General features: G+C 42.3%; 1 protein-coding gene across 1 annotated transcript in view; it reads right to left on the reverse strand.

Annotated features, from left to right (window-relative positions):
• Window positions 1-24129, reverse strand: part of LPCAT1 (lysophosphatidylcholine acyltransferase 1) — a 55827-nt gene extending 31698 nt beyond the window's left edge. The window contains exons 1-3 of the mRNA XM_084850664.1: window positions 23599-24129; window positions 4841-4983; window positions 1552-1766 (exon numbers count right to left, since the gene is read on the reverse strand). Coding sequence (XP_084706790.1) covers window positions 1552-1766; window positions 4841-4983; window positions 23599-23748 — 508 coding nt within the window. The 5' untranslated portion in view covers window positions 23749-24129. The remainder of the gene's footprint in view (window positions 1-1551; window positions 1767-4840; window positions 4984-23598) is intronic.
• Window positions 24130-27625: the final 3496 nt, after the last annotated feature.

Consider the following 27625-nt stretch of genomic DNA (forward strand, 5'->3'; position numbering starts at 1 on the left):
GAGGCAGAGCAGGACTAGTATACAGCATTTATTCTTGTTTGTGAACAATTGGTTGGAGTGATGTTTAAGCAAATCTTGTCTGAAAGAAAAGCTATTGAGAGCTTATTTAGCTGGGGAAGACTCTTAGGAATGGTAACCAAACATATTTAAGTACATTTAAGAATTGTAAGCTGTTATTTGAAGAGTGACACTGTATACCCTTTTGTAAATAATTCTCCTTAATAATAAAGATCTTAACTTACGTTTTGAAAGGTTGTTTCTAGCGGTGATGTCAGTCCCGTCCCTACACCATAACAACCAGGCTGCTGAGTTTGTTTTAGGTATAGTGTAGAGGTAGGCAACTTGTGCCCCTCCAGATGTTTTGGCCTACAACTCCTATCAGCCCTCATAATTAGCTATGCTGCTTAGGACTGATGGGAGTTGTAGGCCAAAACCTCAGGAGGGCCACAAGTTGCTTACCCCTGGTAGCGGGTTTATTTTGGTGGCAGCAGTTAAAGGTTTTATAGCTGAGGCAGCAGTCCCTAACAGTGAGATCTATTTGGGAACTTTATTAAAACTGTGGCAATGAGTTCCATAGACTCAAGCCTCAAAGGTTTTTTGTCTAAAGAAACATCAGTGATCAGTCTCCGCATTGTTCCGTTACACGTGGTGGCGGCGGCAGGATAACCTCCAGTGTTTCCTTCACATGCAGGTTTTAGATCTTATTGCTATAGCATTTAACCAAAACAAGTCCAGAAACACAGAACTCTATAGAACAAAACCTAAAGTGACAAGAATGCACATTTTCTTGACATATTATGATATGGTGACTCTAGTCACATGTTGGGAAGTTGAACATTACTTGGAGCATCCCTAAATGTCTATTAGTAAAAGATACATTAGATCAATAATTTTAATTATTGGAAGAAATATCTATGCTGGGAATCTTACAGAAAAAATTAAAAACTATTTCTTCCCATGGCTTCAGAATTTCCAGAAATAATCATTCAGGGAGACTAAAGTCTGGGTAGCCATATATGAACACTTTCTAAAAGAAAATATTTCATAATCCTTTCCCCCCCCCCTTCTTTTCCTTCAATTTTACAATTCTTTTTGAAAAACAAAAACAAAAGAAGCCCTTTTGGGGGGGAAATGAAAAGACCCATTTTTTTCCAGGCCTTCACATCTCTTCTGATCTCTCAAAGAGGTTTACTAACAAGTCCCATCCCTTTCTTTATGGATCCCTCTTACATTTGGGCTGGCAACCAGGGGACTAACTGATCATTCTCACGGGGGCAGATTTAGCCTGCGAAATTACAGTTAATGATCCCTACTCAGCAATGAAACATTAAAAAGCAAGAACCACCCGTTGTTTTCCAATAAGTTTTTTTTTTAAAAAAATGTATGTTCTAATTCTGTTCTGTACATTCAAGATTTTATTAAAATGTTCTGTGAAATTTGCTCACTTCATTAATCTCCTAACTCAGTTGGTACTGTTTTAAAAACTGTTTTTCAGAACTAAATGCAATCACTGTGAATATTATTTGGATGGTAAGGATTTCTCTGACTTACTTCCCCAAACAGGAATGTCTTTGCTTTCTGCTTTCATAACAACGGAAGCCATGGTCATTGTTACTGGTATAGCATCGAAGTATGAGGAATGTGGAGCCAGAGTCAATATTGCTGCTTCCCTGGGCAATGCCTGCTTGCCCTTAACATTTATCCAATGGAATCCACCAGCAAGCCACATTGTCCTCATGATTGCCTTCAGCAAGACATCTACAACCCTGAAAATAATTAGATACCACAGATGCAGAAATATTAGCACAAAGTTGTCACTTTAAAATAACACACAAAGCATACGAGCAGTTACCCAGTTAACTTGAAAACAAGAATTCATCTTAGCGTCTTCATTTTCTGAAAGTGATTTGAAGTTATAATATAATACTGTGTTATTTTAGAGTTAAAATTTGGTTAACAGCAATTTAACCCAGCTTCCCACAGCTTTACCGCAGCTTTCCCTAAAGGAAGAAGGTGGCAGCATATCAAAACAGAACAGGTACAACTGTCACTTTAGACAGGCAGTCCAAGTATTCTAGACAGGATAAGGTGGCTCCTAAGTCAATTCTGCCATCTTCTGACTTTAGCATGCATCCCACATCTTTCTCCAACAGGCCTAGCAACTAGGATCAATACTTCTCCACACACAGACAAAATGACTGGAAGAACCAGGAGTAAGAAGCTAAGCCTCATCATCATTAAAGGCATAGCAATTTTGAAGCCAACTGGATGTGCAACTGACAGTGCCATCCTATCAAAGTCTACTCAGAAGTAAGACCCACTGAATTTAGTGGGCCTTACACCCCAGTAAGTGTGTATAGGATTGCAGTCTGAGTGCACTTTCAACCTCCACAACCTTTACACCTCTAGTCACCTGCCTGCCCCTTTCAGTACCCGTCACAGAAGGTGGATCAAAGCAGGCAAAAACAACCCTGCCCAAAAGGTTCCTATTGTGTATACTCCTGGCACTTCCCATTTATAATGCAAGCACACAGAGCTGCATATCCATTTTTCTCTGTACCTTAGCAAGTGAGCTTGTGGCCTTCTGTGGGCAAAATGAGGCACTAATCCTCAATATTGAACACTCTTAGGGCATCTTCCTGGCTACCAACAGAGATACCCGTTATCTAACATTGTACATTAAGAGTACAAAACAAGGAACTGTTATGATTTTTCCGGCTGTAATTCTCATCATCATCACCATCATCTGTGTAATACTTTAGAGCATTCAAAGTGAAGCACTTCACATTATCTTGTTGAAATCCCTATTACAACCTTGTAAGGAAGGCAAGTACTATCCTAGTATTGTACATTGGGGCTCAAGACTAAAGAGTGCCTTGCTCCAGGCTACCTAGTAAACTCCTGGCAGAGCTGTGATTCAGACTGGGGACTTTGTGGTTCACAGCTTGTTCTTTTACCTGGTGTAGGATAGGTGGCTGATATAGTATTTGTACAATATTTTTATATCATGTTTGACCATTATTAAACTATTATCCCCAATTGTGCAAATATCCTTAGATGAACACACTCCAATCATGAGGGCAATATAGGTTTTTTTTTATAAACTCAAACAATTTATGCTGAACATGACCCACTGCACGTCCCCTCCATATCCCCTCTTATGACTGTGTAAACTGGAAAAACCATTTAAAGTTTTAATGTTCACTCCAGCTAAACATTTGCCCTAAATCCCCACAGCTTTTGGTTCCCTACAGTTTCTACATGTTCACTACCAGGAAGTAGAGAGATTTATTCTACTTACAGACATTAGTTTTAGTATTCAGTATGCTGTTATGTAACCTCCTTGTCAGTTTATTTGTAGCCTGTAGTAGCAAGAGCAACCAGTACCATTACCCACCAAAGCAAAGCTTTGGTTAAGAGAAAAGGGAACAAAGTACCGAGGGAGTAACATGAACACTCACAACCACCTTGGCCACAGCTGAAGCAGCATTCTCAAAGGCTGAGGAGCTTTAAAGGGGGTGGATTTCTCTTAAAATGTACCTCAGCAGGCACATGTCAGGACTAGACATTTAAGGAGCTTCCTTCCTTTTTAAGGTACTTCTCCAAGCCTGGCAAACATCCTATACAGATAGCAGAGCATTATTTTCTATATTATTTCTCATATGACTATTTGTAGGTGAGGAAAGACTACATTGCTCAGCAACTCCCTTGCATTTCTACCCAATCAGATGTACCCTCTGTTAATCCTGGGATTAGCACTGCACAGCACAGCAGGTAGAGATAACAAATGGAAAATCTTCCAGAAGAAGCAGCCCCCTCAAGAACTTGTAAGCACTTCTGGCAACTCATCTCTGAGCATCAAATAAAGCAGTTAAGCAGTTTGTGCAAGCAGACAACACGGTCAAAAACATTCAGGACAGACACTACATCATAGATATATTGAATAGGAGAAATAAAAAGTGTTGCTAGGATCAAATTACGCATTACATGTAAACACATATTTAAATCCTGGTGGCTGCTTTACCCTTGTGAGGTACCAGAAATGTGTTTATTCTTGAAAGAATGTGTCTAGAACCCCATGGGCAGGATGGGGAAATAGCGGCAGAGACGAAACTGACAAAAGAAAAACTGGCACTGCCTTCTTCCCCAACACTTCTCTGCTTAAAGACAGCCTCTCCTAAAGTTGCTTTTCACTACAAGCAAGAGCCATTAAGGTTTCAATATATGTGTTTGCATGTTAACATTTACTGTGGCCCTTAAAAAGACAATGAAACAATGCCTTTGAAAAATGCATTTCAAAATTAAGATCCAAAAAAAAAGGTACAGACTAAATGGGATGCTTTAGGAAAAAACATAGGTTTTGAACTGTCCAATCCTTTGCATTTTTACTTGTTTACTTGGGTGTATTAGCCCACTGAGCTCAATATTTTTAGGTAAGCATGCAGAGGTCTGCAGCCTTAGGGTGTTTCCAGACTTATGGCTTCTAGCACTACCAATCAAATTCCGCCTCTCCTTCTGTAATGGGTTTTCTGTGGTAAGAAAAAAGAGGGAAGAAATGGTGGGAAAACACAGGAAGGTTACAAATGGAAGTTGACATTATCTGGAGCCCCTAAAATTCCATGAATGAGGTAGGGTGATTGCATAATAAAAGCCTCATTTGGGACTACTCTCATTTCCTCTTTACGGAAAAGAACTGAAGTATTTTATTCTGCAATAGGTCTGTTTCACATCTCAAGTAGAAATACTGTTAAGTATATTAAACCAGTAAGCCATGCCAACAGCACTTGTGGCATAATCCTCCAGGGAGATGTAAGCAAACCAAATGGACACAGTGACTTACTTCCGCCACCAGGAGAGGGGCTTTTCTAGTTCTTTCTCAGCAGATCCCATTGATGCGATGAATGCAAAAGGCCAGGCCAACAACATCATAAAAGCGGCAAAGAACAGCCGGATGGGGAACAGTGTCAATGTCATGAAGGCAATCTGCAAAAATCCAAGGAATTTGGTTCTTTTTAGACTGGTCTGTAGATGAACAAAGGCCAAACAATGTTTGTAAAGGTATCTTTTACTGATGATCACATGAAACAATCAACACACATCCCAAAAAATAAATTACAGTGAAGGTATTAGCCACAGAAATTGCACATAGTAACATATAAAGTTAACACTTCTACTTAAATGGTTGTGAACCGCCCAGAGAGCTTCGGCTATTGGGTGGTATAGAAATGAAATAAATAATATTAATAAATTCAGTGTTCCAAGCTTTCTCTTAAAAAGTCAGGAAAATCTTTAAGTAACAAAGCAACAAGAAAGCATTTATAATTCTTGAGGAATTCCCAGTCCTGGCTAAGTAAAAGTCTGTCATAATACAATGTAGTTAGCAAGAAAAACTGCTGACATGTTAACACATGTTAATCCACAGCTCATACAGCTCTCTACCAAAAGCAACTTCCTAGCTGTAGATTAAAAAATCTAGCAGGAAGCAGTACAGGCAATTCCCCTTCTTCTCCAACCTCATTCCAAAGATCCAGGATAGGCTTTAGGGGAAAATAAGTTGCCTAAAGACACTGAAATGGCAATGACACTGAATAGTAATGCACCCATGCTTGTGTACACATAGCTTTCAAAGTACATACAAAAGTCATTCTGTTTCGTCTAGAGAAAGGAAGTGTGGGGGAGCCGTGGGTTTGGATGATCAGCAGGGGAAATAACACCACATCAGTTGTTTCCTCTGCCCCTGCCAGTCGCATGACCAGGATTACCCTAATTTCCTGCACGTAATTTTCCTACATTTCCTGCAGGTTGCTGTGTCATCTGAACGCAGCATACAGTGCAGGCATAGTGACTTTTCACACACGTTACAACCCATGGCTTGCAGTACGGATTCCAGGGTGGACGAAAAGTTACTATGCCTGTACTGCGCTCTGGATTTGGACAACACAGCAACCCGCAACATGGTGCAGGTAATTAGGGCAATTCCAGTCATGCAACCAGCATGTGTGAGGACAGGGGACACAACTAATGCTGCGTTGTTTCCCCCACTGATTGTCTGAACCCAGCCTTTCCCTCTGTCCCTGCCCTGAATGGGAATGAAGAAATCCTGGCAGATGCCTAATCTAAAGGCCTTTTGTAACCCTGGTTCTGAAGGTTCTGAACCCTTGCATTACAACGGTATTATGTCTAGCTAGAACAATGGATAAGATTTATTTCTTGCAGTAGTAATACTGTCTCCCACTAAATACGTAAGACAGAATTAAAATAGCCATTGTTGCTTATCCACCCAATCATAAGTACTATAGTCCCACTGAACTTTGTAGGGATTTACTTCATGCAAACATTTTTAGGATCAGTGTGTTCACTAACATTCTCTGAATATTATAATGTACTCTGTGCATCAATTTTAGGGGAATGGTCCTGGATAAAATTGTTTCTCGTAGGTGGAAATACTAATTCCACTAAATGTGATAGAATATTTGACAAACTTATAAGCATGAAAAGGAGTTACATTTTTGAGACAAAGACAGAAAATAATCAAGGTACTTCCATTAGCGGACATCTTCCAAATTGTGTCTATAGTCAAGATGATGACAACCGAGAAGAACACAGATTTTAAAAACAGTATAGTGTTTTCACTATGACTGAAATATGAGGCAGTAGACATTCTGGAGTTTGCATCACATTTCTCAGTAATTATCAGAAAATTCCCCAAACCTCTCTCTTATTCATTACAAGTGCATCAAAATTTGTGCTCTCCTGGCAGCTGTCCTCAAGGGCAGGGCTGCTGAGCAAGCGAAGATAATCTCTCCAATAGCCTGTTTTGTGTATCGCATTTCTTCCAAGGGGCTCAGAGCAACATCCATAAATGTATTTCTTTTTATACTCACAACAACCCTGTGAGGAAGATTATATCCAGTATACCACAGACTCCAATATTCTGGATGCACAGTTCAGCTGCCAAATGTTCTAACACACAGTACAGCTGCCAAATACAGAAGTTATGTGGTTTGCAACCATCTCCCCGTAATTTCATGTGGGAAACTGAGAAGTTTTGGAAATCAGAAGAATCCCATTGTGGGTTGCTCCCTACAATCAAAACAGAGTTAACTGCACTGATAGCTTTCCATTGACATAGTTAACTTCGGCTACTTTGCACAGTGATGGTAATCACTACTCCTAAATGTAATTCCAATCCAAGTGAAGTTAGTAAGGATACTGATGAAGTTCATTTATATCAGTAAATTTATAGGAAGTTTTGGTAAAGTTAATGTAAAATCACAATTGAAAGAGAAACCTAAAGGGAAAAATAAAGTGACAGAACAACACCACTTAAACTGGATATATTTAAAATTTTAGTTCCCTGACAAAATTCCCTCAATAATCAAAGTATTTGTGTTTTTTGTATAATGCATAGATGCCTTTGTTACAATTTCGACTGAAGTAAAAAGTCTGTAAATACAGTTAGATACAGCTAGATACACTAATTTTACTTTGTCCTCCTCCAATAAGCTTCAGCAAGCTTTTAACAAAAGCATATATAACCCAATAGAAATCTGATATCACAAGCCAATGTATATTTATTTAATTCTGTCCTAAGCCCAAATACAACAGAAATGTACTAATGTTTCATTGATCTGGCAAGTCATTTGTTTTCCATCCAAGAAGAAGCCTGAACGTTTTTCTAGACTGAGAAACAGATGGACAATTTGCGAGTAGATACAGCAATAGTAGTACAAATTAAAATCTAGAGGCATGAGTGATCTTCTAAGCCTGGCATCTTTTACAACTCAATTATGTAAGTAATACAAATAAAAATGCACTGCTTATTTCCCCATTCCAATTCAGTATTCCTTTCTTCCTATGTCTGTCTACATATTACAGCACCACAGGCCTGGGGACTGAGCAGGACGTAAACATGGTAAAGAGATTAAGGGCGCAATCCTATGGCTGCTAGTCAGCAGCTATATGACCACAGGATAGGAGCCCGCGCTCTGAGGTTGGTTCTTGAGAACTGACCTCCACTCCCTCTGGCGCTGCCTCATAGGCAGTGGAGAATGGCCCCACATTCCGCACTCGGAAGAGGAGTGCAGAGTGGCCAAAACGGAGCGTTCCTAGGGGCATGTCGGGGCGGGAAAGTCGGAAACACTGGTACGACACATCCGTGTTGTCTGGCTGCCCCTTCCCACAGTCCAAGGTCCCATGGCTAGAGAGCCGAAATTGGCTATCTAGCCGTAAATGCAGGGCAGCTGAAGCGCGGAGGGGACAACCTCCTCCGCAGTTCTCCTGCCCAGCATTGGATAGGTGGTCGCCTCCAAGTACGGAGGCGGCCGCCTACCCCAATAGGATTGCGCCGTAAGTATAAACATTTATTGTACATGCCAAAGGTCATAACAAAGGGTTATACATTCAAAAATACAAAACCTGAAAAAGGTTTTACACACACACACACACACACACACACAGTACAGTGTGAATCTTAGTCCCCAGGTTGCCCCAACATACCAACAAAATTTGCTCTAGTTTTCTATGCTGATAACGCATGCGCGGATACTGTTAAGTAGGTGCCACATCCAGAACTGATAAAAGATAACATACTGATTTTACACCTGAAGCAAACTCATGAGATCCTAGGATACCAGCTATAAATTTAACATGAGGCTGCTGAACAAGGGACATTTTAAAAGGTAATGCACCAAACTCTCAATCTGATGTGAGCATTTCAGACACACACCATTTCCAGGGCACCTTGCTAAAATGTCCTTCCACTAGAGATGTGAAGGCCCAGGAAAAAACCGGAAAAATTTGGAATTTTTTTTTCCATTTTTTCCCAAGGACCATTTTTGCTTCCCCCCTGAAAAATTAAACAGCTTTGGATTATGAAATATTTTCTTTTAGAATTTAAGACAAAGCATTTATATATTGTTATCCAGCCTTTATTCCTTGCTAAATGATTTCTAAAAACTATGTAATAAGAACACTTTTATAGAAATACTAGAGATGGAAAATGTCTTGAAATAATGACATTTCCAGTTGTTTTCTGGGCCAAATTCAAGGTGTTGGTTTTGACCTTTAAAACCCTATACGATTCCGGCCCAGCCTATCTCAAGGAACACCTCCAGCAACACCAGACAGGCCACTTAACAAGATCAGCCTCGGATGGCCCTCTCTCTGTCCCATCAGCCAGGACAGCTAGACTGGTGGGAACAAGGGAGAGGGCCTTCTCTGTAGTGGCCCCCACTCTGTGGAACTCCCTCCCTAGGGAACTCCGCCATGCCCCCTCTTTAATGAGCTTCCGCCTGGCACTGAAAACTTAGTTATTCAGGCAGGCATTTGGGGTGGGTTGTGGTATTTTTAAATAATGTTTTCATGTAGAATTTTACTGTTTTAAATTGTGCTGCTGTACATCGCCCAGAGTGGCTGGGTGGCCGGCCAGATGGGCGATTAAGAAATTTAATAAATAAATAAATAAAGCCATGAGGAAAACATGCTTACTTGTGAGTCAACATGCTGCTCATGCTTACTTCTGGGTAGACATGCAGAGCTTGGTATCTGGAGTGGTATTTGAAAGTGCTGCTGAGTGATTCAATCCTACTTAGTTCTGAGGAGGCATGCAGAGGCTTGTCCTGCTTACTTCTGAGCAGGCTTAAAATTGGTAAGCATCACATTTGGCCCTACCCATGATGCCTTTGGCCCCTCCCATGGAACGAATGTGGTCCCCAAGAAGTTTCCCAAATTAGAATTGGGCCCTTGGACTAAAAAGGTTTCCACATTGATCTAGATGAAGTTGTTATCATTGAGGCATCTCAGGTAGAGGAGACACAACTGGGACAGGAGCTAAGGAAATATTGTTCTTTCTTAAGTATGGTGGCATACTGCGAGGCAATGTGGGTACCCATTGCAAGGGAACAGCAAGAGGGGAAGGCACTAATGTGTCCCAAAACAGAAGAGAAGATATTCCCAGGTGCTTGAGCAAACTTTTTATTATGGCCAATGTGTTTTGGAAAGGAATTTAGTTCCTCAGGGGCCACTTATCTTTCTCCAAATATAGGTTGTGAGACTGCTAACACCCAAGACAATTGCGCATCAAGGAGCAAACAGAAGACCCCTAGTATGCATCAGACTGTTTTTGTAGTATGTTCAGCTGAATGGCTTTACATAAGCACAATAGTAATCCAATTAATTTTGACATTAACTTATTCTGATAAAAAATGCAAGCTTAGACAACATGCCAGAAACACACTGAAATATGTAGCATTTTATTATCTTCCAACGGAAAGCACTACATAATTGTTTAAAACCTTCTAGCCCTCTGCAAAGGGTGAAGGAGACAGTGTAGCACACAAAATAGATGGGTTGGTGGGTGGAGGGAAAGGAGTTTAGAGATTTTGGGGGGACAACACAAATTGTAACTGGTAAGTCATGTTAGTAATACTAAGTTAATGGCATGATGATTAGCATATAAGCACATCCAGAAAGGAAACATTTACACATGCACATGAGGATTAAGTCCTGTGATCTGAGTTATTTCAGTAATGAAGATGTACTTGGTTCAACACAAATAGCCTTTAAAAATACAGTGCATTAATTGTTTGAAGAAAGAATTTAGAATGAGATACAGATCATTAACAAGAAGCTGACTAAGCTTTCAGAAGTGATTACAGGTTAAGAATCATGTTACCTGAATGAACAAGGTCAAGGAATCTGCTCCACAACAAGCTCTATTTGTTTCAATATTTATGTCAGGGAACTACTTGAAGGATCAGTTTGCCAGACATTAAGTAGCATTAAAATGCTATCTAAATGGAACAACTTGCAAACACAGCTACCAAAAGGATAAAGGTTAAATGAGAGACATGAAAACCCCAGAAAAATACATTGGTTTAAATACAAGTATTCCAGCATTTGTAGAGCTCAAAAACAAATACCTAACCATTGTATTTTCTCCATACACACTTAGAACTAGACCACGTAATATATGTGACAAAGAAAATAAGGTTTTGTCTATCATATACTGATGAATGAAATATGGAAGGTTTAAGTTATTTGAACAACCAATAAGTAGAATGACATGCTTGCAACCAGAAAAATAAATCAACGATCTTCCTTCTGAGGGAATAAGGATGTCTAATACATATGAACCTACTGCAAACCTTTAAAACTACTAACAACCTGACTGAACTGTTGTATCTAGGACCATTATACAGGCCTTTGAATTTAACACTGGCAAATCAAGTATTTCAAACTGGAAAGAAAATAGTCTAGCTTTTTCCAATGCAACCCAGCATGTTAATAAGTGATCATTCCTATATTCTAGGTACAGTTGATTTCTTCAAAGTTCTTCAAAACCCTTGTTAAAACGACTTTTGCTGGGTCAAATTCTCTAATTGCCCTAAAGCTTTCTAGATAGCTAAGTTGCAATCAAAAACAGATTTTACCAATAGCTTCCTGCACATGAAATGTGAGAGGAGGAAATATAGAAAGTCCCTCTCATGCTCCCTTCAGTGTAAGGGCACATTTGCTTCAAACCTTTTTATCAGTCCAAATAAAATGGTGAGGCTTAGTGATTAGGGATTATAAATGAAAGTTTATTGTGTTAAAGGTTTTATTTATGTTCCAACCTTTTGACTCTCCTCCCCCAATAAGCATTTTCTTTTTTGCTTGCTGTCAATGGCAAACATTCTTCTGCCTGGAGAAATAATTGCCTGTCAGGACATTCATTGTATATATATTCAGGGAGACTTCTTCCTTTACAAATTTAAGTGAGGCAAATGCTCCTGCAAAGTACTCCCACATACCTGCTCAGAGCTATGCACATGTATTAACCCTGATCACATTATGGTCTGGTTTGCACATAATGCTAACCCACAGCATGGGTTGTTGAGTGGTGATGTGTGAATGTATCCATGCTAACAAATCATGGTTTGTTAACTATGAACAACCCAGAAAAAGAACCCATAGCTTGTTGTTCTGTTGTGAACTCTGGGTTGTTAAAACCGTGGGTTGTTATTATGTGCAAACCAGAACTGTGAGCTGTTCATGGCTTGTTTCATCAGGCTACAGAGGCGGTGAGCAAGAGCAGTAAAAAACACCAGACATTCTACACTCCAGTACTACAGCACTGCAAAGGCATTTGGGATACAGGGAGGAAGGCATAGGGCAAAGGAGGAGGGAGACAAACAACTAGGGATTGAGAAAACAAACCATGTTTTTTTCAATCATCTGCCAGACAAATCCCGGGTAGAGCAACAAACCATGCGTTAAATCAGTATGGGTAATTTCAGGATGTCCAGAGGGCATTTCCCCCCCCCCCCGCTGCCATGGGCCACAGTCTGTGGGGCAACCTGAAAATTTTTTAAACAAAACTTTTAAAATGAAAAAATGGCACCCAGAGCACTATGGACCACAAAAAAGTTAAATCTAGCTTGTAGCTGCTACAAAGTCTTAAAAGGGTCAAACCACCCTGAAACCCTAAAACAAACCATGGGTTTCAGGGCTGTTTGTAAACCACCCCAGCCATCCACCCTCACTGGGTTCAGTCATCACAACAACCCGGCAAGGGTAATTATGGTAATTAGACAGGTCGCAACCAGCACATGTGAGGACGGAAAATAAGCTACCATGGCTTATTTTCCCTCCATGGTCATGCAAACCTGGTCACTGACTTGGTTCACATGCCATGATAAGCCACTGCAGGTTATTTAACCCATAGCTCTCTGAGATGTGCACCGGGTGCCATTTTGAATATGCAAGCTGCAGGGGGGGGGGGGTGTGCTGTAGCTTGCTGTGCTGTGTGAACCCAAGTTTTATGGGTTGAGGATTAAACAACCCGCAGATAACCCTATAACAACCCATAAATCCCCTGAACAACAGGTAAAAATCCTGATGTTGCCATGTTACTATTAAGTTTAACTAAAACTGGCAGAGAGATTGGATGTACTGTAGGTATTGAAAAATAATTAGTGAATATTTTACTTACACTTTTTATTTAAAAAATCAAGAAATAAAGATGTGTAATTGCATCTGAAGTTGAGGCGAACCTTGCAGTTATTAATGTATTCAAAACTGAGGGTTCAGGAATAATGTTCACCCAAAATATATTTTAGAAGCTGGGTCATTAAAACTGCAGGTCAAAAAGCAATAATCCTAAACAGAATCCTATCCTGCAGATGTACTTGTTGAAGTACAAGCAGAGGCTTTTGCTGCAACAGTTTCAGGAGCATCCTGGTACAGGACAAGCAAAACAAGGGTGCTTCCAGACAGACAGCTGCCAATCAAAAGGCACAGTGCAGCTACTCCATCTTTCCCTCCTTAAAGGATTTTTTGGTGACAAGAAAAAAACAATAGAAGAAATGGTGGGAAAATATGGGAAGCAGTGGAAAAACACAGGAGGGAAGATGGCGACATTGGACCTGGTGTAAAATTCCATGTATGAGGCAGTGATTGCACAATAATCGCCAGATGCATTATTCTGCTCATGCTGAATTATAATGAAAAGCCCTTGCTACAGCTGGTAGCCTCAAGGCCAAACTGGTGTCCTCTTAGAATTGACAACAAGAGACAAGTGGTGCCCCATTCTGTGCTCGAATTATTATTATTATTTACATTTCTATACCGCCCAACAGCCAAAGCTCTCTGGGTGGTTTACAAAGGCCAGAAGGAGCTCAACTCCTTAATCTTTTGTGATAGCCCTCTTAGCTACTCTTTTTTAGAAGGCTACAGCGATGTCTGTAATTTGACTAACATCAGAGGAAAGGGGGGGTGGAGGCTTATGGATTTCATTCACATTTCCTTTTCCCAGATAACTGAAGCATTGCCCTTGCCCAGCTTTCCTCCACCCAAACAAGACTCTTAGATCACTTCCCTGTACAACAGGGGCTCTCCCACAGCACTAGCACCAATGGCTGCTGCTGACAAGGAGCAAGGTTAGCTTCCACCACAGCAGAAAGGAGACAAGATGCCCCTTTAGTCATGATACCTAAATGGAACTTCCACATTCATCTAGGATAGCTCTGAATACCACATGTTGGGAGCAAACAACAGGCAAGGGCCATCACATTAATTCCCTATTCGTGGCCTTCATGGAGCCATCTGACTGGCCACTGTTGGGAACCAGATGCTGGACTCAACCGACTCTTGTCTGATCTAGTAGGGCTGTACTTATGTATCATAGCCATTGCCCAAGGCTAGATTTGCGCTTCTGGGACCATGCAGCAGGGGCAAAGGAAGAAATCAGCCATACCCTGTTTACTGTTTGGAAAAGACCAAGCACTGCCTTGTCTTTTGACTTAAAGTTCATACGATGGCAGAACCAAATACTGAAACATCTAATTAAGACTCTGCCATAAGGCCAGGTTCTCAGTGAAGTCAGGGATGGTACCTGAAAAATGGAAACTACTTCACGTTGTACACGTGTCTTATCTAAGAACAGCAATAGACGCTGTTCGAATGATTATAGGCCAACTGAGCTAACTTTAGGGGTAAAGGGGTGGCAAATCTCTGGAACCGACCAAAGAGTCATTAATGATGTAGAAGAAAATTATAAACAGAATGTACTGCAGCATGGGTTCATCGCATGTAAGGTGATGTGTCAAAACTGGTCAGATGTCTTTCAAGATGACAGCTGACTTTCTGAGCAAAATTAATGCCACAGATCAATTATTTCAGGATTCAAATTCTCCACTGGAAATTACTACCTGCACTGGAAAAACATACATGTCATTACTGGTCCAAAACTGAAAAGAAGTAGCCGGAACAGCTGTCTTTGGTCTCATTTTACATACACAGCACATACCAAGAAATGTCAATAGAGTGTGCCTCCGAAAAGAAAACACATGAGGAAAACGAGTTCTTCACATCTGAGGCAACAGTAAGAGATGATCTGAAAACTGGGAACCTTAGGTTGGGGACATGTATGTGGGCTGCATGTGGCACAGCCAAAATTAATTTTATGCCAATTTAAACAAGGAACACAGTACTTTTATTCTTTACTTTTAGGTACATGGTTTTATACTCTATGGAGCCTCAACAGATGGACTGGAATTTTTTTCCCTAAGGCTATGTACTCAGTGCTTTCAAGGAACACAAGAATCAAGGGTGCCAGAGCTTGGTAAGTGGCTTAACATGACATCTACACAGAGTGGGGTTTACTCTTCAGATTATGGGTACTTCCAGATGGACGGCTCCTTGCACTACCAAAGTAGAGCTATTGTGTCTTTTTCTCCTTAATGGATTTTTCTGTAGAAAACAAACAAACAAACAAACAAACAGAAGCAGCAGTGGAAAAACATACGTGGGTTACAAGCGAAAGATGAATAATGCAGGGTGATGGCACAAGTAAAGCCTCATCTGGAAGCTACCAAAGACAAGTAAGATATGCAGCAAGATGTTCCAATGTGTCTCCTGCCCCCGAAGGGGAATTTTCTCATGCACAGTTACAGCCAGCCTGCAACACAAGTTTTCTAGTGCTGTTCAAGCCTGGTGAGGAGTAGAACAAAAAGAGCTCCCCATGAGGCCTTCCCCTGCTGTGCAATACACCACTGGAAGGCTTAGGTTTGGGGTTCCCAGCCCCAATCTGAGCATTTACAGCTGAATGGTGAATGGGATGGGTTCTTGAGAGTGGGAAAAGGAAAAAAAACCCTATCTCTTTCCTTCCACCTAAAACAGCTCTGCAAAAGGCAGGAAGGAGCTTTTTAATCCTCATAGCATCCATCCCCTCCAAGTCTAATTCCATTGGCTGGGGCTTGTGGGAATTAAAGTCCAAACCATCTGAAGGCCATCAAGTTGGGGAAGGCTACTATAAGCCCTCTACATGTTTTGGCCTACAACTCCCACCAGCCCTAGCCAGCGTAGCCAATTGTGAAGTATAATGGAGTTGTAACCCAAAACATCCAGAGGGCTAAAAGTTGCCTATCCATGCTGTAAGCCATTAGTAGGGGCTTGACCAGGTCAATTCCCTCTTCCTCCTCCCTACCTCCACTTCCTCCACCCCCATTCCCCCTCAGCATTCCATACATCCTGGAGATTCACAGGTCCCTGTCAGCCTGTTTTCTTTGGAGGAGGGATTACATTTATTTTTCTTGTAATTCACAAACTTGTATACTCCTGTGTACCTAGGGAGTTCCCAGAGTATGTAGGAACCACATTCTTATTGGGTTGCCCCATTTTGTTACCAATCGATAAGCAGACACTCAACCAACTAAGTTCACTATTAGAGGGAACAATTGGGACCTGCAACAAAATGTTGCAATATATTCTCACTTTCAAACAGAAGCACCGTTGTTCATGGTTGCAGCCAGCCAGCCAGCCATGCCATGCCATCTTCCAGCAAACCATTCCACCCTCAGCTTTCTGTTTTTCTTTTCCAACTGACAATCAGCATTCTGTGGCCTCTGAGCATGCTCAGCATTCACTGACTTGATTTTTCTGGCAGGGGGCTTACTATTTTTAGATTTTTTGGGACTTCTGCATATCCCAGGACTCCCCCATGTATGTTGACACCTCACTCTTATTTCTCAGCGGCCCCATTTTGGCTAGATTTTCTCAGCACTCACCATCTGAGTTCACTATTAGAGGGAGTGACTACTGCAGTATGGGCATTTAAATGGCTAAGTAAAAGAAAAATAACTGAAATGATATAATAAATGGTCCATCAAGTTTAATTTTTAAGATCCATTATATTTAATATTTTTCAGCAATATGGGGGATTAGTGAATGAAGTTTTACAGCAACGGCAGGCCAATTTCAGTGTGATTTGTTTTTTCTGTACCAGAACCCACATTGGCCAATGTGTTTTAAATTCACAAAGCAATACTGCATAGTCAAGATTTCTTATTAGTGGAGGGAGCAATCCTATGGCCACTAGAGAGTGGCTAGATGGCCAAAGGATATCTTGTTTTCCAGGAACCGACTTCGGAGCCTGCGCTCTGAGGTTGGTTCCTGGAGAACCGACCTCTCCGCACTTCCACGCTGCCTCTGAGACGGTGCGGAACAGCCCCGCCCTTGCAAGAGGAGTGTGGAGTGGCTGAAAAGGGGCGTGTCTGGGGGCATTCCAGGGCTGGCGGAAATGCCTGTAGAACACATCCAACGTGTCGTACAGCAGCCTCCTCCCCTGTGGAATGATCCCCTCCGTGCTTCTCCTGCCCTTCATTTGATAGGTGGCCGCCTCCGAGTTCGGAGGCGGCCGCCTATCTGGATAGGATTGCACCCTAAGGCATAATTAACTGTATTTCGTGACCTTGAGTATGTACTGTTGTTTAAAAATGCAAGAATTGCCTTGCTGGATCAGATCAAGGTCTAGCTTAGTCCAGCATCCTTTGCAAGAATCCCTTACCTCTGCACACCTTTATTTTAGATGGTACACTTATTTTAGATGAAGCAAAGACAACATGGGAATAAAATTAAACAACAGAAGTATTAACCAGCCAAAGTGAAGAGCTTGTTTAGTTAAGCACATGCTTAACTCTCTCCCATTGAAATAAATGGGGCTTAAAATTCTTAAGGTTTGATCATGCCTCAAAGCAAACAGTAGATGCAATTGGAAGCTAATATTAATTACTTTTCGAGTCTGCTGAGGATTCATCAGCTAGAAACCACAGATGAGAAGTATGCTATTTCTGATCACAAGATGACTGTGAACCAAAGTGATTCAGCCAAAAGAAAATAAAACACATTTTTAAATGAATAAGATTTGGCAATTATAGTAGGGTACCAAAGCTCTGATATCCAATCACCTGAAGTGCTCATTCCACAAGCACATGCCACATATCTAGACCAGTCACTGCATACACACCTTAACCTCAAATCCACTCACGTCTACTTTCTCCATGTCTTCTCCACTACATTCCCTAAGGAACAGTTTCCAACACATTTCTCAGGTCCCAATCACCTCTCCTTTCTATATCCTCTCCAATGCATAGTATGATTTGGCTGGGTTGGGAGCAGGGAGGAGAGATGTGGTATGGGTAGAAGACAAGATGTCCTTTGCAACTGGGCAATCCCCATGTGACCGTTTTGTTACTTGGGTTCAAGAAAAATGAAAACTGAAACAACAAAGTCCTATTACAAGAGTCCCCACTGTTGTGGTTATCTTTATGGGAACTGGGAAAATCCCAGGCATCAGGTCAATTGGGCACCAAAGCATTAAACAAAATCAGCCCTTTTCAGAGCAGCTCTTAAAACTGTGACATTGTTATCTAAGAATGTGAACTGTTTTCCCAACTTGTATATTTTAACAGAAAAGAGAGTAATGGGATACAGGAGAAGGGAACTTTGCTAGGTTACAGAAGTCCACAGGTACAAGAGCAAAGGAATATAAATAGTAATAATATCTACTAGGCTACTTTTTAAATATGAGAAACATACAACTTCAGAATAAACACTTCTGAATAGTTATGAAAGCAAGGAAAGTAGTTTTAAATCAATAAAAATGATGAACTTACGAACAGCATCACAGTATGAATTTTAAGCAGGTACTTTGATAGTGGCTTATTGGGGTTAGGAATGCCTTTTCCCTTTAGTGTTACAGTTATATCTTTAGAAACACCATAGAAGCCCATAAAGAGAAATGATCACTCAATGAACTAGAGTTTTGCCAGAAACAGGAAGTTTTTATTGAGGAAACTCAATACTCAGACTTGGCTTTCATATATATGCAAGATCTAACAATTCACCATATTTAGGGAAAGGATTACATATGGGGAAAGAATTTACCCATATGTAAGATTGACCTGTGGCTATCGTATTTTCTGTCGAAAGCACTATACATTATTTGTTTGAAGCATCAGCTTTCACCTTTTCCTCTCAACTAGATTTAAGCTGCACTCCTATACACACTTACCTGGGAGTAAGTCCCATTGAACTCAATAGGACTTATATCTGAATAGGCATGGATGGGATTGCAGTTCATCATTGTCCTACAGCACCCGTGGTACAGTTGCATCATTGCATCTTCCTGTTCTCTCCTTATAGAATCTTATACTTCAAGTGATACGGGCTAGTCTGTTATTGAGTTTAGAAGATCCTTCTTCAATGCAAGAGATTGGAAAAGCATATTGTCAGCTTCCCCCTGGGCTCTAATTAGGGTGGATATATATCCTTTCTTTTTTAAAAAACAGATTTTTTAAAAAATTTTAATACATTTATATTTCATAAATTTCTTTTTAAAAATAGCTTGGTTAAAAAAGTGAGCTAAAATATGCTTTTCTATGTAAATACAGTACCATGGGGGACAAACCTTTCTGAGGTCAAGCACTTTGAAATCATATGCACTATACGTCATCTAATATATTGTTATTATGGGGTTGATAGAGGAGGGCAGGGACTGAAAAGTAACCACAAGCACTAGGATCTGGCCCCTAGATCCGTGAGATCCCATCTTGCATATCAGAAGGACAATAATTCCCTGTGTCCATTTGGATGATCTTATATACTCTTATTTTTATGCTCTTTATCTATCTGAGCTCTGCTATTTTCATCTTATGAAAACAAAGTAACAAACTACCCGGTAAGTGAATACCAGCCCTTGCTTCTGTAAAGGTCTAGAACCTTAGTTGTCTAAGCAGACAAATGTGCATGGGCTGCAATGAGCAAATGTTTGGGACTGTTACCGATTTTGTGTTTCTGGTATTGGGGTGGAACTGGGGCAAGGCAAGAAACCAATGTAAGAAAAGGATCGAAAGTGTAACAAAAAGCTACAACACTGGGAAGAAAGCACAGCAACATTGTTCAGCTTCAGAATGAGCAAGTTATCCATTAAATAAGCAGCGTACCATGTAACACTTTCTAAACCTCTATAAAAAATATACGAAATATGCCCTCCTGGCATAAATGCTTCGTTTAGTTGTACATTAACATGTTTTAGTGGTTATATTAACCAATTACTATGCATAATTGTTTAGAAACTACATGAAGTCACAATGGGAAACTTGATTTAAGATATTCAGAGAATTTTTATTCTACAAACTGGCAAATCACCTCAGTTAGAGACAATTAAAAAAAACACACATTATTATATGCATAGCCAACAGTTAACTATTGCTTGCTAAGTCTATCATACTATTAAGCATTACTTAAGCAATTAGGAAAGGGACAAGACTGTGGGCCACTGGTTTGCCCTTCCCACTACAATTGCAGCCCCCAATTGTATGCCGTTCCAAATGGTTCCCCAACTCTCAAGAGCAGCTTTTTAGGGGTGCATAGGCTGCAATGGGAGTGGAAACACGAGAAAGCTCTGTTGCATGAGTGGAATTTGACTTGCACTTGATCGAACACTATGACTGTGTTCACATGTAACGCTAAACCATGGTTTAGTACAGGGACGGGGGACACATGACCCTCCAGACATTGTTGGCCTGCCACTCAAATCATCTCACACCATTGGCTATGCTGGCTAGGGTTTATGGAAATTGCAGTCCAGGAGCATGTTCTCTACGCCTGGTTTAGTGCTATGTGCAAGTCTGGTTAAGTAACACATTTGAAGTTGGTTTGCTTAGACCAGAATTGTGCTTTAAACCATAATCTGTGGTTCAAATATAACACTAAACTGGGATTATATAGAAGTGACACTAAATCCTGTTTAGGACCTTGTTCCAGCTGTGCAGGAGAGGGGAGGGGTCTGAGGTTGCACTTGGTTCATACACGTAGCACTAATCTATGGATTAGCATTATGGAGTCTGTGCATGCATTATGGTACAACAGAGAAAATGTAGTGATACTGTATGGATTGACAGGGCATCCACAAGAGTCCACAAGTTTTGGCTTAGCTTAGTAGCTAGAAATGTTTGTGGCAGTTCAACCCCCTGCCCCCCAAGCTCTCTAGCACATGCAGCAAACTTGAGGAAGATGTGGGGTCTTCACTCATTTATGCTGAGACTTAGCCTGTTGTTTCTCACCTTCTCCATACCCTAGCACCAAGGAGAGAACTTGCCAGAACAGTGAGCAGAAGGAGAGGGGCAGTTGCCAACTGCCAGTGGTTACTGGGTTTGTGAAGTTCTGGCTGTCTAAACCTTTAGTTTCCATGTGTAATTCAGCAGAACTAGAAAAGGGCACACAGAAGAACAAGGTTTTGAATCTTTCATGCAGTCGTTTAAAACTTTTAAATCAGTTGAGTTAAGGAAGAAATACTTAAAAGAAACTGAAAGCTAGTTAAACAAGGAAGTTGCTTTTTCATACAATGCAAAATTCCCTGTCACAAGAAATTGAAACATCATTTTTTTATTTGTGGATTCAAAAGGTAATTAGATATGGTTATGGAAGTTGCCTAAGGCAACATGCTATCAAGGTTCAAAATGCATCTTCTGGTCAGAGTAATGTAAATGCCAGAAGCCAGAAGTGAAATGACAGTTGACATGGGAGCTTCGACATTACCAGTTTTCAGAATTAAACTGGAAGAATGGGAGACAGTCCTTAATGAAGTACCAGTTTACATAGCCTTCACGTAGGAAAGTTCACATTGTTGTTGTTCAGTCATTCAGTCATGTCCGACTCTTCGTGACCCCATGGACCATAGCACGCCAGGCATTCCTGTCCTGTGCTCTCTCCCAGAGCGTGCTCAAGTCCATATTCATTGCATCGGTGATGCTATAAAGTTCACATAGCCTTCCTTTTATATACTGCACCACCTGCAAGTCCTCCCACTTGTCACGTGGAGTATGTATCAGCACAGTAGCCAATATGGCTTGCAGAAAATACTAACCAGTGCACGTAACCAGTAGTAAAAACAAACAAACAACATATTGGCATGCTCTTCAGGTGCCTTGCAACTGAGAGCACTGTTACAATATTGGTCCCATGAGCTACAAAAAAGTAAGTTTGGGTGTTATCTTTATTGGGACAGCATTTTCAGTAGTGGCATTTTACTGTCAGGCTGGCCCAGTAGAATGCCATCCTAATGTCTCCTGGGTCCACTGTACTCGTACTTTGAACACCCAGTGCTAGTTGCTATTGTGAACAGGACACTAGGAAAGGAAAGGTTCCTCCTGCGCAAGTACCGAGTCATTGCTGACCCCTAGAGGGATGCCGCTTTCGCTGGCATTTTCTTGGCAGACTGTAGCGGGAGGGTTTGCCATTGCCTTCCCCAGTCGTGACTACCTTTCCCCCAGCAAGCTGGGTACTCATTTTGCCGACCTCGGAAGGGCTGAGTCGACCTGAGGGCTGAGTCGACCTGAGCCGGCTACATGGGACCCGGCTTCCGCTGGGATCGAACTCAGGTCAGAATCTAAATGAGACCAATATTCATCTGACCCAACATGACAAGAACTTCCAAGATCACATTTGGCTGTTCTGTTCAGTGGCTAGCTACCATATTTGACTTTACAGCCATATAAAGCACCCGGGGAGGTTAAGATACAGACTCCTCGATAAAGTAGGGAGTGTATATCAAACCTCACGTCTCTCCACTTGGGCAATACAAGATAATTAATGGAACTATGATGGGGCTGATGCTGGACACAGACCCAAATGAACAAGACCCAAAAGAAGGTAGTCTTCATTCTTGTACACACTAGGATGGGAGGGGTAGGGACCACCTAAGCCTCTTTGCATCCAAATTCCAGATCACATGGAGTACTTGTCAATTATTCTGTAATCCTAAGCATACTCTGATTTATGATCAAACTGTCATGCTGAGAATTAAGGGCCTTACTTATGTGTAACCTTGGTTAGTATTGAGTTTCAACAGGCTTCAGCAGTTCTGTTTGCCATGACAAGTGTGGCACTGCCTTCTGCCGAGTGTGATGAACGGCCAGCCTTCCTCCAAACTGTGAAGCTACAGAGGTAGGTAGAGATCATCCTGGCAGCTGCACAGTAATCTGTGCCCACCTCCCCAGTTCCAGAGTTGGAAGGTTGTTCGGCTGCTGCATGGCCAAGGTAAACAAACATCCAAAAAAGATCACACCGCCAAAATCATGTCAGCGTTTCCTGCTCCGGAGTAGGAAAGGCAGGCAGGCGAGAGCTGAATGCTGCTGCATGAAGGCACTTGGTGCACTGGACCCAGCTCAGTCCCCACCGTCCCTTCACTTATTGCTACGCATGTCACCACGCACGTCACTACAGTTTTTGACTAGGCCAGATAGGCCAGCCTAAAATCGTAGGCCCCTGGACATTAGGTACCCGTTGTTAAAAAGGGTTAAGGTTAAAAAAACAAACAAAAACACACCACCCAGAAGTAACAGGGAGGGGCGGTTCTCTCATCCCTCAAATGAATACACAGTTATGGGTAGGATGAAAAATTCTACTACTTGCATTTGCGGTTATGTGGCTAGAACGTACAGGTTCTGTCTTGTTCCACTGTGAGCGACATAAACTCTTATGTCATAGAGCGACATGAAGCGTGTGTGTGTATGCGAGACGCGCGAGTCTTTCACTTATTTACACGCACGCACGCACACAGAGCCTCCACGCAGTTTGCAATACAGTCCCTACTAGGTTTTGTGCGCGTGTCTCGCACAAACACGAGCAATTCCTGCCGCGCGCGCGCCCGCCCGCGCGCGCGCGCACACACACACACACGCGCGCGCGAAGACAGCCAGGGAGGCACCGAGGTATATTGGTGGGGGTGGGGAGACGTTCCCAGGGTCTTCTCCTCACACATGCACGCACACCCACCTTGGCTTTCTGCAGGGCGCTGAAGCGCAGCTGGTGCACGAAGGGGCTCCGCACCGGTGGAGGGGGCGGCCCGCGGTCCTCGTCATCCCCGCGTTCTTCTCTGCCGCTGCCGCCGCCCGGGGCGCAGCATCCCCGGCCCTTCAGCCGCATTGTGGGATGCGAAGGACGAAAAGCGCGCGGGGCGTGGGGTGGGGGAGAGAAGGAGGGGGATATGGGCGCGCTGATTAGAAAAAAGATGGGGGAGATAACGGGGCGATGCGGGAGAAGGGCTGGCTAGGCGGGGAATGTCTTTGCTGTGATGGAAAAGGGAGGGGCGAGGAAGAGGAAGGAGACGTCGGCGCTGCGGCTAATAAACTAGGCCGGGCCGGCGGAGGAAGAGGAGCAGAGGAGGGGGATGCCTGCACGGCGCTCGGCCGCCCGGTCTTGCCTGAGCCGGCGGGGAGGGAAGGAGGGGATGCGCGGCTCCGTCAGACGTCGCCAAAGGGCTCCCCGCTGCAGCCCCGCCCTCGGGTGCGCACGCGCGTTGGGCGCAGTGAAGTGGGGAGAGGAAAGCGCGACGGAGCCCCTGTCTCCGTCGCTTGCAGCTATGGGGGCGAGTGGGCGGGAAAAGTCAAGGGGGAGAAGGCACGGGGGCGCCGCCCGTGAAGACGGTGGGCGGGCGGCGGCGGACGCGCCGTCCATTCGGGGGGTGGGGCGATCTGTTGGCGGCTCCCCGCCCGCGCCGCCGTGGACACCTGCGTAATATTCCCAACAGCGACGGCCGGGGGAAGCGATATAGCAGCGTCTTCCAGTACCGTAGAGCTGTCCATGGGTGGAGATCAGTCTGGCCACTAGATCTGTCCGAAGCAAAGAAGTTGACCTTCCAGGCACGTTGGGAAATTGGAGGGTACTCGGTAGATTGAATTATTAGGATGAAAATTGGCACTCATTAGCCACCAGTAAAAACAGAAAATAGGTACTGTGCTACTTTAAGCATAATCCAGCCGTGAGTAGATTCCATTTTTGAAATCAATTGGTTTTGAGCTAGAACTCGAAGTAAGTGCCATTTTATTTAAATTGGGTGTACCTCCAAGTAAGCGTGCATAGGATTCCTGCTACAGTCATTACTAACCTTTGAAATAGGATTATGAAATAGGGGCATTTGGAGGACTTCTTGCGTGTGCATTACTTCTAATGCATATTAGAGCTTGTGAGTACCAAACCAGGGGTAATGCTGATCATTATTCTGGATTGCTTGATCCAGAGTTAGGTGTGTAGAACCGGACAAGTCTTGATTACTCAAGCAGCGGTAAGCGAGAAAAAAAGGCAACATATGGAAAGACAACAATGTTTATTGATTTCAAAATCTCATGCATATAAGTATTGTGTTTCAGATAGCGACAAGCCCATAAAACATGAACGGAAGGTCTGACTGGATTTGGATGTCAGTCTCTGGGTTGCTCATCCCTGTTTTCACATATACTTCAGGGATATTGCTGTTTCAGATTTTTCTTCTTCCTACCAGAATGAAAATAGTATCAGAAAGACTTGTATCTAAGTCAACTTGTTAGACAATTACAGGTAGTCCAACAATTCACACCATTATAGGTATGTGTGTGGCTACATGGGTTGTGCACATCAGAGAATTTTTTATATGCAAAGCAGTATTGTACAGATCTTGCTTGCAAAACTAGATAGAACACAAAGATATATTTGAAATAGTTACGGACACATTCATACCTGATTTAGAGTCGACTCCACAACAGGCCCATTAAGGGTGCAAACCTATGGTCCTATGGACATAGGACTTCTTCAGTTCCCCCTCCCCAAGCCATAGACACTGTGCTACAACTGCAGGAGGGGTCTTCAAGCCCCTTCTCCCTCGCAGCTGCCGTGGAAATACCCACGGCTCCTGCTTTCCAAGGTTGCAAAAGTGGCCTCGGATGACCTCATAGAGGTAAAAAGAGGGATGTTTCCACAGGAGGAGAAGGGAGATGACAGGCTGGAATCCACCGAATCCTATGACCTCTCTAGCCCCATCCCTAGAGCATGACTCCTCTAGATGGGCTCAGAGGCTTGTCTAGAGGGAACATTTAAAAGAGGAAAGACCAAGGCTGTTTCAGTACCGAATCCAGGCCTGAACCCTGATTGAACTGAGTCCAAATACACCACAGATATGGTAGAGTGAACCTGGCTGGTCTGGAATTTGAATTATCTCTGAAATGTCCCGTTGAAAAGGCCTTGCTCAGCAAGGCCACCCACTATATTTCAGACTAGGCTTTTCTCCTGTTCTTTATTTCAAGGAACAGTTCTTTATTCAATCATACTACATTTTAATGCTAAATAAGGAATTGTTTCTTAAAATAAGGACCAGGTGGCAAGCCTATTTCAGATGGAGAAGGCACGCAGAGCAGGGCCTCTGAGCAAGATTTTAGGGTGCAGGTAGGCTTAGGGGGGAAGGCAACTGTGTATCATTACTTTGACTTCATTGATGGGCTTCTGCTCTCTTGCAATTGACCAATTCACAAGTAACTGAAGAAAACAAACTACATGAACAGTAGAGTAGTACTCCTCAAACCTTAACTTACTGGTGTCAAATTTGGAATAACTCATATGTTCTGATCTTACAAGCCCCTGTACAAGCAGCACAGCTTGCAGGTTCAGGAGGTACTGCTCCCAGTATTGGGCCAAATGATTCCCTCACAATGGTGTTGAAATCTGGACCCAGTGTCAGCCTAAGAGTAATCACCAATGCTGCTGCTTCTCTGCTAGCCATGTATGTATGGCACAGCTCTGCTGGGCAATGGGTTTAGCTGGCATTGGGTGTTGACCCTTGCATTCCACCTGACAGGCTTTCTGAGTGGCTCCAGAATCTGTATAAAAAGGTTTTACAGGTTTTAAATTAAAAGTGCAATGGTGCAGTGCAACTCTGCCACATGCAAAGGAGTGATCCTTCCTGAGTCTGGGCTACTTCAGCCTGGATGTGGGGATTTCATGTTTGAATATTCCACATGTTTAAAGACAACCTGCCTGAATGTACAAAAGTAGTATGTCAGGGAGAAGGCTAGCTTTGAAGCCTGGCATGCTACTTTTTTAACTTAAATTTTTGATTGATTATATTTCCATACCATATTCATGGAACCAACTGACACAATTTATAGAAGATCATAAACAAATAAAGACATAATAAAATGTTAAAAGCAACCTTAAAAACCATAACAATTTGAAAAGCCATTCCTTCTCCTCAGGGAACATTTGTAACCGTAGTTCCCTGAGGAACGTTTACATTCTAACAGTGCACTCTTATTACATGTTTACTCAGAAGTAAGTCCCACTATGTTCATTGGTGTTTACTCCCTAGTAAGTGTGTTTAGTATTGCAGTTGTAAAAATGGTGTAGTAGACATTCCTTCTCCATAGGCAACCCTTGTAACTAGTTTTCCATTGGCAGTGAGAAGTTTATGTGGGGGGGCACCTAATAATGCAATCCTTCCCTTGCAGTTTGACATGCAGCAGCCCCTCCCAGCAGCAGGGAATTTCTCTGCATGTATAGATCATCTCTAAAATAGAATCATATGTTTGGGCTACCCCCACATGTGGTTTGAAGATAGCAGATTTAACATGTTTAAAGACGCCATAACTCAAAATATTGTAGTACAATTTTAGACAAAAATCCTATTAACTAGAGACTTAAAAAAGACTAGATGTTCTCAACTGGTACTTCTGCATGTCATTCTGGATGATAAGGCTTTCTCCAGGTCTGATTATCAGGACAGTGTGTCCTTTTGGAAACTAGAAATAACAGTACGTGCATCTGTGCATTCAGACCTTAATTATGATATGTATTTTTTCAGTTAGTCAAGAAGGGGAGATGAAAGCATGCAGCACTTGAGATCTGGAACTTAAGTGGCTTCCTTCCCCAAAGCAAGCATATCTTTGTGGAAACTGCATACTTATGGATATAAAGACCCTACGTCATGAAAATGAAGTATTACTTATCCTAGAGAACAGTGGGTGCTGGAAGTCAAAGATTATGATATTTGGCCCCG

The sequence above is a fragment of the Heloderma suspectum genome, chromosome 4 (assembly GCF_057233095.1).
Source record: "Heloderma suspectum isolate Gila_16-S chromosome 4, 16-S_ref, whole genome shotgun sequence".
NCBI classification, from domain to species: domain Eukaryota; kingdom Metazoa; phylum Chordata; class Lepidosauria; order Squamata; family Helodermatidae; genus Heloderma; species Heloderma suspectum.